Source organism: Schistocerca piceifrons, chromosome 6 (genome assembly GCF_021461385.2).
Source record: "Schistocerca piceifrons isolate TAMUIC-IGC-003096 chromosome 6, iqSchPice1.1, whole genome shotgun sequence".
NCBI lineage: Eukaryota > Metazoa > Arthropoda > Insecta > Orthoptera > Acrididae > Schistocerca > Schistocerca piceifrons.
In genome coordinates, this window is record NC_060143.1 from 584,699,395 (window position 1) to 584,716,169 (window position 16,775).

The following is a 16,775-nucleotide window of genomic DNA, read 5'->3' on the forward strand; positions in this document are numbered from 1 at the left end:
ACTACTTCTAAGGATACTATCCAACTATCCATTCACTCAACTATTCTTCCAAATCCCTTTTCTGTCTAAGTCAGAATTACAGTGGCACCTGCAAACCACTAAGTTTTTATTTCTGTGTGTCTAATCTTTCTCACAATATTAAATCTCCCATCTCATTGTCAACTACTTCTTCTTCCTTACACATAACGTTGTCTTCAAACATGTTGCCAGTGCATACCATCTTTTAGTCTTCTCCTCTTTACTGGCTTGCCATTTGAGCTCTTCATATTCTCTCAAGTGTTTCTCTTTCTCCAAAAATTTCTTCTATAGGCAGCATCTATTCATTCCTTAGTTAAGCATGCTTCTATAGGCTTGCATTTGTCCTCTAGCTATTCCCGAATAGTCATTTTGCACTTTCTGTCAATCTCATTTTTTAGGCATGTGTATTTCCTTTTACATGCTTCATTTGCTCCATTTTTAGACTTTGTCTTTTCATTAAATTTCTTACCTCAAGCATTATCCAAAGTTTTATACAGCAGCTTGCCTTTTTGCTTAGCTGATAATTTTCTGCCTGCACTTTTTCATCTTTCAAAGCCACATATTCATCTTTAATTGTATTCCTGTCCCTGTTTCAGTCGACTGTGTCCTGATGCTCCTTCTGAAACAGTCAACAACCTCTGGGTTTTCAATTTCTGCAGATCTCATCTCCTTTATTTTCTATAATACTGCAATTTCTTCAGTTTTAATCTGCAGTTCACAATCAAATGAATTTAGTCAGAGTCCACATCCGCTGCTGGAAATATTTTTCGTTTTAAAATTAGCAACCTCTGTACTAACATAATGTAACCTATGTTCACTATGCTATTCACAGTAGTTTCTCTATATTTCTATTTTTGTACTCCTTGTTATAATTACCCCACTTTATTTGTGTGGATAATCCTGTGCTCACCTGACCAGAAGCCCTGTTCTTCTTTTAACTATACGTCACTAATACCCACTCTATCAACCTATTCATTTCTCCTTTTAATTTCTCTAACCTCTGTCTAATCAAGTAAGGGATGTAACATTTCATGCACTGACCCGTAGAGAACTAGTTTGGTTTTCTGATGGCAAAACTCCTTCAGTAGCTACCACATGGACAGCTGGATGAGGGATTGTTTTACCTCTGCACTATTTTATCCCACAGGTTGTCATCATCAAGCCATAAGGTAGAGCAGGACGTCCTCAGAAAATGTAATGGCTGTTGTTTCTCCTTGCTTTCAGCCATTCACAGTACCAACACAGAAAGCTGGAAACTCACAGTTTCAACAGTTGTGGAAGTATTTGAAACCTGAATGTGCATATCCTAGAAAAAAGTGAAGAAAAATTGTAGGAGGATACTGATGGCCCACATCGCAGAGAAGCAAAGACCCAAAGGGTGACTGGTAGTAGTAGGGAGTTGACAGGACAGAAATAGGCAGTGCTGTTATTTGGCACAGGTTTGACAGTGCACTGAAACAAGTGATCAAGAGTTGATGACTTTTAGAGTTGAAATTTGTGGGGTGTATATGAATTAGGGAGATATTTCTGACAGTTCTAAGCAAAGAGTGACTTTCTATTAGGATTTCCAGAAAAGTGTTTTCATTGCACCAAAGAAGCCACTGTTGAATAAATGTGGAGACTATCAGACTTACAGTCTGGCTTGTCACACTTGGAAACTGCTGACAAGACAGATGACAAGACTGATGTACAGAAGAACAGAAAGATGCATTCAGGGCTGAAGGAAGTTAAAGAAAATGTTGAAAGAGGAATGAAATTGTGATGGGAGCACGCAGGATTGCTTGTGGCACAGCTCTTCTGGGTGAGCTTGAAGAAGACTTAAATATCTATTCAATGGAATGGACTTTATATGAAATATGGTTAGGGAAAAACAAAGCTGTAATAAATGGTATGTCAATTAGTAGACAGGAGAAGGCACACATTTAACAACATAACAGGGAATGACACAGTTCTGGGTTAATTGAATGAATGACTTCCTATTTAGGAATTAATATTACACAGAATGGCTAAAGCAAGGAAGATATCAGATGTTGACTACTCCAAGCAAAGATAGCTTCTTTAGTAGTAGACACTTACTTGTATCAAATACTGACAATGAAATGAAATCAAAGATGCAGAACGTGTATACATGGGAGCACAGCTTTGTGTGGAACTGATTTGTGTACCACTGGAAGTCCAAAACTAAACCAGAGCATTTGAAATGTGATATCATCTATTAATGTTCACAATTTAGTGGACAGATAAAGTATGAAAAGAAGAGGTAGTAACCTGAGTAGGTAAGTCTGTTACATGGGTGTTTGGATGTAGAAGTTAAATATTGATGAAACATTAACACAAGATAGGAAAAGTTTGGAATAAAATTAGTTCTTTCCTAAGAGCTTAAAGAAAAAGGTATGAAATGCTTGCAGTTACTTAACTGGCTTTTTAACTTTTTTATTGGAAAAGCTAGAAAGGAGGTGTAAGAGACGATTAATCGATACAGCAACTAAAGAAGACATGTCTGGTTACATAAAGACACGTTAACACTCTGAAATGTACAGAAATACACTCGTATAAAGAAGTTTACCAAAAAGGAAATAAGAGCACTGAATAGATTAATGAATGGAATACCAATATGCGATAGGATAGACTGTTACTAACCACTTATACGAGACACTGAACAGCAGAAGGCATATTTACAAGAACATTGTTAGGTTATTTTTAACTACATGACAATTTGAATGGGTGGGATAATTCTGCTGTAGGAGGGATGCATAGGATAGTGGGGAGGATGTTTCTTATTTCAGTGTACATGATGAAGAGCGTGATTCAGCTGTTCTAGCCCTGGGTGGTCGTGAGTCACGAGGGGGGATCTTCTCGGTGATGTATCAGCATATATGTGGGGATGGTAGGCGACTGGGGAGACAAGGGATGAGACATCTGTTTCTGAACAATAGGGGGAGAGTAATTTTAGTCTGCAAATACATCAGAAAAAACTTTCATATATTTGGAGAGGAGCTGTTCTTCCTGCAGATGTGAAGTCCAAGGGTGGCTAGACTGTATGGAAGGGGCTTTTTGGTGTGTAGTGGATGGCAGCTGTTGGAATGGAGGTATTTTTGGTGGTTGGTAGGTTTGACGTGGGTGGGAAGGTACTGGTGGAGAGATCTATGAGGTGAAAGGTGACATCAAAGAATGTGGCTTGTTGTGCTGAGTAGCATCAAGTGCAGCAAATTGAGAAGAAGGTTTTGACTTTATGAAGGAATGTGAATAGTGTGTCCTCACACTCGATCCAGATATGAGGGATTCCTGTAGATGGCCTATGAACAGGTTCACATAGGATGGTGCCATGTGAGTGTCTATAGTCATACTGTGGATTTGTTTGTAGGTGATTCCTTCAAAGGAGAAATAATTGTTAATAATGACATGGTTGCTCATGATGATAACAATAGAAGTAGTGGGTCTGGAGTCAGTTGGGCTTAAGGAAAGGTAGTGTCCAGTTGTGGCAAAGACCATGAGCATTGAGGAATCTGGTGTAGAGGGAGGTGGTATCAATTGTAGCAAGGAGGGCACTGCTGATAAAAGGACAGAAACTCTGGAAAATTAATAGAGGAAAAGTTTGGAGTCTTTTATGCAGGACAGCAGATTACGAGCAATAGGTTGAAACTTTTAGTCACCAATGACAGAGATTCTAATCACACTGAGCGTCCTGGGACGTTGGGTTTTTGTATTTTACGAAGTACCCAGTCTGTGCAATATCACTGTCAATCCCAGTTCCACCCCTGCTCTTAATCCCCTATTCCCATGACTCATATCCCTGTGAAAGACCTAGATGAAAGACGTGTTTCATACATCCTTCCACTACCACCTACCCCAGTCCTCACATAGGCACCTCATACCCCAACAAAGACGGGGCCACCTGTGAAAGCAATCATGTGGTGGTGTATCAACTAAGCTGCAACCATTGTACATTGTTCTATGTGGGCATTGGCACTAACAAGATGTCTGTTCACATGGATGCCCACCACCACACAGTGATGAAGAGAGGGCTGGATCATCCAGTAGCTGGTTCCGCAACCCTGGGGTTCGTGAGTTGACGACTGGTATGTGCAGCCAGTCCTCTGCTGAAGCATGCCCAGAGATTATGGTGGCAACCACTGTGCGCTGCGTTGGTGGAACATTGCATGTCACAAAGAAGAGAGATCTTGGCTTGACTGCATGGATTGTGAGGACGGTAAAAACTTCTCTAGGAAAGCCTCTATCTCAATGTGTGCTGCAAGCTAATTAGATACATGGCTATTGAGGTGGAACAGACACTAGTGGGCAACCTTTGGGGAAGTTGCTGCACCCCAGTTGTATAAGGCTTACCTACACACATGGGGCTGTCTAGGTGGACTTTTATTTTCCTGGCTTTTCATGGGACCAATATAGAACCCTCGAAATTGTCTCCATCTCCTCCCAGCAGAAAGGGTGGGTCACTGTTATGTACCAACACCCAATCAAACAAGGGAGTTTGTGGAGCCAGTGCCACTGACTCAGGAGTTCATTGTAAGAGTACTTTCTCTAGAAACAGAATTCATACTGGTAGTCAGAAAGTATTTTTAATAGTGAAAAGGAAAGAGGGCACCTTCGAGAAATTTTTACCTTTCTATATTCAAAAGGCTTAGAAGGCATTACTGCCACTTTAAGATCAGTCAAGTGACTGCATAACAGGATGCTGTTGGTGGAAACTTCTAGTTCCCAACAAGCAAAGAACCTACAGAAAGCTCAATGCCTTGGGGAATATGCCATTAATACTGACCTACACAGCCACCGTGAGTTACAGCAAAGGTGTTGTGATTACAGGGATCTGGTAGACATTCCCAAGGTGGAACTGAAAGATAAGTGGGCTCCAGAAGGTGTAGTCAACATCCAAAACATAACGAAGAGGGTGGACGGGTGTCTTGTAAAATCTGACTCCTTTCTCCTCACATTCAGTAACACAAAACTTCTTAAGGCTGGTTTCCTTCACCTTAGCAAGTGGCCTTATATCCCTAACTCAATGTGCTGTTTCAAATGCCAGTGCTTTGGGCATACTACTCTTGGGTGTAAGGGATAAGCCACTTGTGGCAAATTTGGTAATGCCATCCATGAAGGAGTCACATGTTCATCTCCCTTGCAGTGTGTGAATTGCTCTGGGACTCACCCAGTCTGGAATCAGGACTAATGTATATCTTGAAGAACAGAAGACGGAAGAGCTTAAGACTATGAAACGCATCCCATGTGGTGAGGTCAAAAAGATGTATAAAGCCATGCTGCCCCCAACATTCACTAACTCCTTTGCTTCAGTTCTTAAAACAGCTAGTGCAGAAATCCATTGCTGCTACACAAAGGGAGATTACTAATATCAGCACTTGTACGTGTGTTTGTCGGTGCACTTGTCAAGTTGCAGTTATTTCGATGCCTGTATCTTCCCCCAGCACTTTAGAACAGGTCTGGTTGACAATGTTGCAGAGCTTCCTGCCCCTCCAGAATTCAGCCTGGTACTCATCCAGTGCTGCCACTCCCACACCAACAGTTGTGGCTCCCAAGGGCAGAAAATCAAAGGCCTAAGTGTCCACTACTGATGGAGTCAGAAAGTAAACAGTCCAACGACGTTGGTGTCATCCTCTCTGACGTCTCTCATGATTCTTCTGTAGAGCTAATGGACCTGATGTTGGACTGGGACAACCATCTTGCCTCAAGACTGAGCCTCCATCCATTACTGAGTCTCCACCCATTATGGACTGCTGTCCCTGGCAGAAAGACAGGATAAAATTGCTACCCCCATGATGGATGGATTCCATATTACAGCAGAATATTAACTGGTTCAGGACCCATGTGGAGGAGCTGAAACCCCTGATACACACACAACCCCTGTGCTTGTGTCTACAAGAAACACATTTTAAAGCCACTGATGATCCTGTGCTACAGGGCTATACCTTCCACCAAAAGGACTACCTAACTAGGGAAAGAGCCAAGGGAGTGGATGCTGTGTTTGTCAATAACATGCACCACTTGTGTTTTCTCTCCTTGATTACTAACCTACAAGCATTAGCCACTGAACTTCAAGTATTTACCTCCACAGAATGCAATAGGCTCTGAGGCTCTCACAGACCTTATTAAACAACTCCCCTAACCATTTCTCCTACTGAGTGATTTCAGTGCACAAAATGAATTACAGGGCTCACACAATACTTGCCCTTGGGGTTGAGTCTTGGAGAACCTCATAATGTCTCAGGAGCTGTGCATCCTCAATATGAAAGTCCCACTCATTTTCTTGCTGCTACTGAATTGTCCTCCTCCATCAACCATTCCTTCTGCTCTCCCATTTTTGCAGACTCTGCCCAGTGGAAAGCAATTGATGACTTTCATTCCAGTGACCACTTCCCACTGAGGATTCACCTACTGGATAGAGTGTTACCTGAATAGAAGCCATCAAAATGGAGGTCGGCAGGGCTAAGTGGATGCTTTGCAGCCTCCTGACTATGTTTGAACACAACAATACTGTCCAGGAAAGGGTGGACAATGTAACTCGAGTTACCCATCATGCCACTGACTTATAAATCGCAAAGTCTTTAGGTCATCTTAGGAGGAAAATTGTACCTTGGTGGACCGGTGAGTGCCACTCAGCAATCTGGGACAGGTGTGATGCTCCTCAGCAGTTTAAGTACTGCCCAACAGCAGACAACCTCACAGCCTTTAAGGTCGTGAGAGCCACACTACGCATGCTGTATCTGAACATCCACATTAATTTACATTTTTCTACTTTTAGAAATAGCTGCCATTCATCACACCAACTAGAAATTTAGTCTAGGCCATCCTGTATCCTTCTACAGTCACTCAACTTTGACACCTTTGCGTACATCACGACATCATCATCAGCAAACAACTGCAGATTGCTGCCTCCCCTGTCTGCCACTAAATCATTTATGTATACAGAGATTAATAGCAGTTCTATCACACTTCTGTAGGTTTTTCCTGACTGTGCTCTTGTCTCAGATGAACAATCAGTACCGAGGACAACATACTAGGTTCTGTAACTTAAGAAGTCTTCGAGCCACTCGTATCCCTGTGAACCTATTCCGTACGCTAGTACCTTCTTCAACAGTTTCCAGTGGAGCACCATGTCAAACACTTTCCAGAAATCTAGGAAAATGGACTATGCCTGTTGCCTTCATCCATAGTTCACAGTATATCATGTGAGAAAAGGGCAAGCTGAGTTTCGCATGAGTGATGCTTTGTAAAACAACTAATTTGTGGACATAAAATTCTTGGTCTCAAGAAACTGAGAATGTGTTCAGGGATTCTACAGCAAATCAATCTTAGGGATATTGGTATGTAATTTTGCAGGTCCATTCTTTTGCCATCCTTATGTACAGGAGTCACCTGCACTTATCTCTAGTCACTTGGGACTTTGTGCTGGGCAAGAGATTCCTGAAAAATGCAATCCTTGAAAAACTGAATTGGGATTCCGTCCAAACCTGGTGATTTCTTTGTCGCCAACTCTGTCAGCTGTTTCTCTAATCCAAGGATGCTTATTACTATGTCATCCAGATAGGAATATGAAGGATGGTCAAACAGTAATATGTTTGTATGATTCTCCTGTGTGAATGTTCAACTGACACCCAAGACTGGTCCATAAGTGACTGAATGGAAGCCTTAGATCTGCTTAGTGATATTACACAGGACCAGAATTTTCTTGGATTCTTTGACAGATATTTTGCTGAGGTATGACAGTGGTAATTGTTGTATGCTTCGTGCATAGATCTTTTCACAAATGCAAGAATCTCTACTAACCTTTGCTTGTTATCATTTATCTACTCTCTTTTGAACCAAAAGTGCAACAGCTTCTGTTTAAATGAATTAGTGTTTTACAGTTTCATGAATTGTCCAATATTTTTCCCAAGACTATAGGGCACCTGCATTTTCTCCGTTGTCTTAAGGTATGTTTGATACAGTGATTGTGTGAGCGATGTGGGAGTAAGTGCACAAGTGTCATTTTGTGGGTTTCATTCTCGATGTGTGCAACAATTTTAGTGATTTAATCCAGATTTGTTCCTTCTAAAATGTGTAAGGATGCTGAAACCTAGTTCCTGAGTGCCCCTATGGTCAAAACACATACATACACACACACACACACACACACACACACACACACACACACACACACACACACACATACACACACCACCAGTATCTGAGCGGGCCATGCAGTGCAATCTAGTTTGCTTCAATGACTGCTTCACATCACATATCACCTGGATCTTTCCCACAAATATCATCTTTTAAGAACCGTGCAAGTGGGAATTTTCCCTGCAACATATCCTCTGTTCCCTTATTCCCCCTGGCTGCAACCTTTGCTAGTAACCATGCCTTTATCTGCTCCCACCCCAGCCTCACACACACCATCTATCCACAAAGCTTGTCTGTATAGTCCTTCCTAATTCCCTGTTTCCATCCTCTGCTGACCCCCCCCCCCCCCCCCCCTCCTCCTCACACAGCATAGGACTCCTGATGCTGCACCTAGCTGCCCATTGTCTTGTACCTACCAAATCCCTGCGCACTTCCACGAGCAGCAGGTACAGGATCTTCCCCCAACCCTGTCCTGCAATCCCACCCCCTCCCAGCCCCTTCTGTACCCAAAATAGCCACAAAAGCTGACATCACTATTTCCTCCTGTGGGGCCAGAGTGTTATGTAGGTGTGTGTTGTGCATATATGAATGTATGTGTGTGTTTCTTGGTCTGATGAAAAACTTTATCTGATAGCTAGAATCAATTGAATCTTCTTTTAAATGTTCCTGTGTATCTGATAGCCAGAAACAACTAAACCTTCTTTTAAATGTGCCTGTGTGTGTAGTTCAACACTCCTCTATGTGGTGAGTGGCGAATAAATTGTAGACCACATTTTCATTGCCAATAGAAGCACTAATTTAACTTGTGCATCAACATATTTTTTTACCATCAATGTTGGGTTATTAGTTGATAAACAAATCTCCTTTATAATTAACTTACAAATATCAGATTCCCATTTTCTGACACAGTGATTGAGAAATATAATTTCTATCGTTCCATATACAACTATAGTTTTGCTGTTTACACAAAAAATGCACTGTAATCAATGTATATCCTTGATCTTAAGTCCTACTCAAACTAGAAGTTGTAGACATAGGCATCTCTCTTTTATTAGTAATATCCAAGTAGATTAAAACAGTTCAGCATACAGAAAGGGGGAATTTAAAACTGTTAAGGTGCTAAATGTATTTTGTAACCTGACACCATTTGTAAAATAATTCATCCATAAGTTTAACATCATACAAGTAAAGAGTTTGTGTGTGTGTGTGTGTGTGTGTGTGTGTGTGTGTGTGTGTGTGTGTGTGTGTGTGCACTTACACATATGCACACTTATTGACACAGAGTATATGACAGCAAGTTCTCATAAATGTAAGCCAGAATGAATATAACACATTCCCTGAAAGATGAAAATGTGTTTTTTTTTTTAAATATAAATGCAACTACCATATGTGGCAGCTATAATACAAAATATGCATTCTGGGAACCAGAAATTCACCAGTGATCTAAGTGATTGAGTCAGCTAAAATAAAACTCGATTATGACAGCAATTTTTAAAAATTGTAAACCAAGGGAAAAAGCAGAGTGACCATACTAAACAATAACAACATAAGGACCTTAATACACAACACTTAAAATGGAAGTAGAATACTGTTCAAGGCTCAGAGTTTATAATCAACCTTAATACTAAAGCTCAGTTAAACTATTGCTTAGAAAAATATTGGGTAAGGACTATTGTGCCAACAGAAGCTGTCATAAGCTGTTGCTGAAAATTCAAACTGGAAAAGAAATAATGCAGAAATGAAAGTTGTTAAAAGCCTGAAAAGCAATAACAGATAGAGAAGCTGTAGTGTGACCATTAAAAAAATTTCAAGTCAGCTATAAGATGCACAGGACATAAAAAATAACCTGAGAAACAATAACCTAATGTAGATGCTCATCAAACTGCAGTGCCAGACACTACAAGAGAGGCGCTGTGCAGCACAGGGAGGTATATTGTTAAAATTTCAACACTGCACATTTGAAGAAAAGTCAGGCAACATATTACACTTCCAAAATTTTGAGTTATTGGGTTCCTTGTTGTGCGCATTCTATGTCATGAGAAAAGGACTTGTTTACAATGCTTTAGTTTCTGTTGGTTTATAAGAAAGACTAATTTTATTTTAAAAGTAACAGGCAGTTCATTTAATCTGAATAATGGGTGTTGTTCCTAAGATGCTAAGACAAACCACTAAAAAGTTTAACTCTCCAAGTGTCATAAAGCACTTGGTATCAAATAAACATATGGTTTTCATTCCAAAACGGAAGTTGCACAGAGCAAGTAATAAATGTGAAATTATGGTGTTCAATCACACCTCTGAGCATTATATCCTAAGCTGCCTGAAAGCTACTCTCAACAAAACAATTTAGAAAACAGAAGCAAGCATCATCATTTTTTTATGAAAAGCTATTTAGTACTAAGTATGTAACAATCTACAACTTACGGTTTTCTGATTTGTTGAACATTCCATGAAAGAAGAGAAGGTTGATGTAAAAAGAGGTAAATGGTGTTATAATAATGCAGGCACACTTACAACAAGCAACACATAAGTTACATAAAAGGAAAGGGTAGTAACTACTGCAACAGCAACCACATATTACACAAAGAAATGTGTTAAAATACATACAACTGTATCAAAAAGATAATTGATGTGAAATTGATAAATTACAAGGAAGCACTCTGTTTCTTTGTAAAATAAGTGCAATGCGCTCTCTGCACAAATTTTTCTGAAAATTAATGTAACCAAACTGGCCTCCCTACTGAAATTTCAAAACATTTGCATGTTTTAAAGTTATTAAGGAATACCACACAGAAAGCATGCCTATTAAATACCAAGTACTCCTCTGAGCATGCACAAGCTACAAAATGGAACACAATGTAAGACATTTATTACACACATTCTGCTGTTGAGTAAAATCTAAATGAAACTTCCTTTCTAGCTTTTTGTAATATAAATAACCTTAAAACCTTAACAGCCTATACCACTATACTAACAGTGCTCTGCCCCCCCCCCCCCCCCCTCCCACACACACACACACATACACCCTCGCAGCAATTATGCACAAACCATCAACTGAGTAACAGGAACACACCAATTTTTTTCAGGCACATTTTAAGATTACTGTCTTCCTCTATGACCAAGTGACCCAAGACAAATGTCTGATTTGATAATGAAGTTGTCAAATAAAAGGGCTATATTTGATGTCTATTATGCAGTTAGAACAATCCAGTATGAAGTCTCACATGCAACAGAGATTTACTCACATTTCCATTCCCATTTTTATTGAAATAGCAGAAAAAACTGGTAAGAGCATAAATTATGCGTTCCTATAGATTTTTCATAATGTGGTGGGTAAATATTGTGAACAGAAGACTTCATTTATAGCAGTACCTCAAAAACTCTGTACTGGTAAAGTTTTGTTTTACCAGCAGTATCTTATTTTTCACTTTTACATCTGTATAACAGGCTCACAGAGCTCTTCACCTGATGCACCATTCAGTCCAATAATCTATAGGGAAAATTATATTCTCTCTCGTTGTTCAATATGGTTCAGTTTCATTTCTCACTTATTTCACATTTCCTTATTCTCTGTTATGATTTGCATTGTTGCAAAATTTAAATTAGTTTTTATTATTGCTATTCTTTATTTCATTTTCTACTCCTCCATGCGCTTATCTCAACTTCAGTTGTTCCTACCAAAATATATAAGTTTCATATTCTGTAATTCTTTAAGTTCATTTTCATCTTTAAATTGACTATATGGGTCTTACAAACAGCAATGCATATATGTGCAGAAGTTTTTACAGGCCATATAGTGACTAAAATAATGTCACACTTGACCTAAAAATATGAGGAAATGCCAATTAACTAATCATCTACCATTAAGACTCTTGGTATAATATGTGGCTGCTAGTTTCTTTTGATTAACATGCAGTGCCATGATCACAGATTGACAACATAATTTATTAGGGAGTTCGTTCATTGGTGAGGGTGAATATGAATTGATTCAATTACACTAAACAAAAATAATAATCTTTAATCTGGATTTTAAAAAGGGATTTTAAAATTATCTTCAAACACAGAGGGTTACTTGAACAAATGTGTTCCACAAGTAAATTAATTTGTCTTGTGTTGACAGAAAAATAATAATATGTAACTTTTAAAGTAATAGAGATTTAGAGTGCAGTAGGTGTTTGCCATATAATTTGAGAAACGATTACTTTAAATGTTTCTGTTAGTGATACAGTTTCTCTTAATTTGCAAACTGATTGTTTTCATAAACAAAATTCTGTGTCTTATATTACCAAGAAGTACTGGAAAAAATAATTAAGTGTCATTTCTCATGTGAGAATAAGCTTAGAAGTCAAATTACTGACCTCTCAATCAGCTTTCTCATTTCCTCAGTGGTCATGTCCTTGTTGTGGGCTCTTACACTGACTGAAAACAAAATAAAAATACAGCTCCTGTCGTATTGTAACCCCTGCTACAAGATCCAGAAAAAAAACATAAAAGTTTCACAAACAATGTCTGGGACTAAAGCTGCCATTGACAAGGAGTACTGCAAGAATATGTAATTGATTCCCTTAAGACATCATTCTTAAGAACTCAGGAGAACATACGGAATAACCAGACTGCTCCTTTTTCTCATTCATTGATTTTTTCATTTTCATTCTTTTTCCCCCAACATATTTTATAATCAAGCCAATGTCATTAGAAAGAATAGATACTCATATTAGACCATCGCAGTGACTGAATACACTGCTTGAGTAAGAGAAATAATATAAGCCACTTAGTCTTAACTTGTTTTCAATTGTATCATGATGGATTACCAAAAACAACTGTCAACAAAAAACACTTCAGAACAATTTTTATGGGAATTTAATCAATGAGTTCTGAACTTTGACAACAGATAATGAGCAAGATAGTATAAAACTGCAACAATATAAACATTTGAGGATGGATACGATTTTCTGTAATACATAACTAAAGAAAGTGAGATACGAGGGGGGACCCAAAAGTAACCGGAATCATAATACTGCACATCGTGTACTTGTAGTAGCAGGTTGCGCCACCTGAGGGTTGTAGTAGGAGCTCTGTTGAGTCATTCTGCTAAACAGCATCACCCAACAGTGAGAAGTGTGGTTTCTTTGGCAGTTCTTTGAGTGCGTTTACAGTGCAGACGTGACACGAGGAAATGACTAGTTCTTACACACAATGTGCGGCAGTGAAGTTTTGTTTCTTGCTCAGCAAGAACGCAGCAGAAACCGTTGGGATGATTGAGACACTTACAAAGACCATGTTCTTAGTAAAACACAAGTGTATGAATGATTTTCTCAGTTTAAAAAGGGAGAAATGGTGGTTGAAGATCAGCCCCGTTCCGGTCGAACTTCAACTGTTCGAAGCGAAGACAACATCGACAAAATCCGTGGTCTCATCAGTGAAGATCGACGCAGGACAATCGACCAACTCGAGAACTTGTCCGTGTTGTCCTGGAGCTCAATTCAGCGCATCTTGACCATCGATTTGGGCATGTGAAGAGTGGCAGCAAAATTCGTGCCAAAGCTTCTTACCGGAGATCAAAGGGATCGTCACGTTCAAGCCTGTCTCGAAATGAAGGACGTGTTCAAAGATGATCCACATTTTTTCAACAAAATCATTACAGGTGATGAGCCATGGTGCTATGGGTACGATCCAGAAAGTAAACAACAGTCATCACAATGGAAGTCACTTGGCTCACCTCAACCAAAAAAAAAAGCTCGACACTCTGAATTTGTCCCTGAAAACCAGACAGTATACCAACAATTCTATTTGGAGGTTATGAAACGGTTTTGCAGTAGTTTGTCGCAAAAACGTCTGGCTTTGTGGGATTCTGGCATGTGGTTCCTGCATCACGACAACGCTCTTGCGCACAGGGCTCTCAGCGTATGCCACTTTTTGGCCTCAACAAGGATGACTATCTTGACCCACACTCCCTATTCACCGGATTTAGCACCCTCGGACTTCTTGCTATTCCCAAGGATGAAAAGAGACTTGAGAGGGAAGCATTTTGCGGATGTGGAAGACATAAAACACAATGTCATGGAAGTGCTAGCAGGTATCAGAGAGGACAAATTTAAAAGGTGCTTCAAACACTGGAATGAATGTTTGGACAAGTGTATTAAAGCTAATAGAGAGAACTTTGAAGGAGATTGAGGTTGTATTTGAAAACAATAAAGTATATGCTTTCTAGAAAGAAATTCCGGTTATTTTTGGGTCCCCCCTCATATGTTGTGTATTAGAAGAAACTACTGTTTAGCATTATTGAATTTTCTTTCAAGTTCGTAATTATAAAGCCTCAGAATTTCTGCCATAACTATTAAAGACTTTTTTTATTATACAAAAACAAGGAACCGCTTTCCCCGACAATGTTTCAATAATTCTACAAGAAACAAAATGCCAATGAACTGACTAATCATGAATAATACAATTTATTTTTTAATAATGCTACATCCATGAAGCTATGTTAGTGTACTTTGAGATCAATGTATGCAGCAGCTTTTGAAATATATAACCGGCAAAATTTCAAATATTTTCAGCCTTCAGTTGAAAAAGTTGAGGAAAGTTGGAAAACAGTTATTAGTATCAGAATAAGTTTATGGTGAAATGGCCAAAAATTATTCTGTAAGTATTGTGACAGACGGAACTCATAATAATACATTTGTGTCATAAGTATGTTTTTAACTTATAGAGCCCAAAACTAATAAAGTTTCTGAAAATAAAACAACAGATATAAATGTGGCAGTTAATATACAGGATGTTTCAAAGTCTTTGTACCAAACGTCTAGGGGTGATTGATTATGTCATGGGGATCAACTTTTATTAGAGACAAAAAGTTCACAAATGCTTCCCAGTGACGTTAGCTGTCTTTTTATTTTAGTTATGCCCCTGAGAGGCAGCAGGGTGTAGGAGCCCTGTGACATGCAAATGCCTTGTGTGTTGCTTATAATCCAGTCATCTGCTCCATATAAAAGGGGATAGGCCTAACAAAATTAAAGTTCCTGATTCACTTCTAAAATATCTTTCTCCATTTTTGTTAGAGACAAGCATTCTAAAGGCTTTATTGTTGACAATCATTCTATCAACTTACAGGGGTCAATAGTATACATCACACCTTGTTAGTAGATGCTGCTAGTTCAGTGATATCTCGTTGTCCTAGGGTCAGGGAATATTAAAAGACACTTACCACCACTGCAAAATGTCAGATAAAATTTTGTCTCTAACAAAAGTTGTTCCGCATGATGTGATCTACCACCATAAGATGGTTGACAAAAAGATGTTGAAACAACCTGTATTTTTATATGGGTGATCAATAAAGTTCTTTCCTATTTATGCTTTACATTGCAGTAGTGTTATTGCCTTTTTGAGTAATTAGAATTTGTAAGGCTCACTGCACTATTTATTTAATTCTAATCCACAGAAATATTTGGCATGATCTTAGTGAGTTTTTAAGGTTGAAACTTAAATTTTTCATAGATGACAGTCAAATTTCTTTTTCTCCCTCTTTTGAGTAACTATTTTTAGATTGCAAATCTCACTATGTTCGTAGACAGTTCTTCGTGTGCCATATTCTTCAACAGTTGTTTGTAGACAGTTTTTCATTTGCTGTTAGCAATTAATTCCCTGTTGTCAGTTCTTCTCTAGTTTGTGTTACAAGGTGCTAACATTGTCTTAAATTTAATAACTGAAATATCCAATAGTTATTTTGTATATGATTTATATTCTTATTGTTTGCACAATTTAAAAGATTGCTTTCTACAGTACTTTTCTTTTCAACCTCAATATTCTTTCCTGTCTATCAGTTCACATGTATCACTTATAGTATTTAGAAAGCACAGTGCATAGTGCCTAGTCTTAGCAGATATTTTATGTTAGCCTCTATTGATTAAAATCTCTCATTTTTTTCAGATATCACTTCTTCAATGAGAGCATTTTATGCATATGTGCCTCTGCCATGACAGAGTGCAAGTTCCTTGACAAACTACAGGAATAAAGACTTTTGTAATTTGTGTACTTGTAAATATTATCACACATTGTTAAAAAGCTACATTATTATATTATTGTTATTTACAGATATGGTTTAACACCATAACAATGCAGCATGCAATTACCCACAGTTAGTCCCTCTCCATATTGGTGGAATAGTGTTAATTCTTACTGAAATGGAACCACTGTCCTATCAGTAACATCTGGGTTGAAAGGATGCTAACAATGTTGAATTTGCTTTTCATTCCACAGACTTACTTTTGTTTTGGGTGGTTGCTTTCCAGCCACCTGGATCAGCAAAAATGTGTACCCGATTATACAATAACTGGGGAAATAACCATTTTCTCTATGTCCCGAGTTTGAGTCTCAATCTGGCATACAGTTTTAATCTGCCAGGAAGTTTCATATCAGAGCACACTCCACTGCAGAATGAAAATTTCATTCTTGAAACATCCCCCAGGCTGTGGTTAAGCCATATCTCTGCAATATCCTTTCTTCCATGAGTGCTAGTCTTGCAAGTTACACAGGAGAATTTATGTGAAGTTTGGTCGGTATGAGATGAGGTTCTAGTGATAGTAAACCTGTGAGAACAGGTCATGGTTCATGCTTGGGTAGCTCAGTCGGTA

The 16,775-nt window shown here is 38.7% G+C and overlaps 1 protein-coding gene across 1 annotated transcript in view; it reads right to left on the minus strand.

The window, feature by feature from the left end:
- The window catches only part of LOC124802781 (Down syndrome cell adhesion molecule-like protein Dscam2), an 866,453-nt gene that overhangs the window by 20,820 nt on the left and 828,858 nt on the right, over nucleotides 1-16,775 (minus strand). Inside the window, exon 36 of the mRNA XM_047263777.1 lies at nucleotides 12,504-12,564. Within this exon, the coding sequence (XP_047119733.1) occupies nucleotides 12,504-12,564 (61 nt within the window). The remainder of the gene's footprint in view (nucleotides 1-12,503; nucleotides 12,565-16,775) is intronic.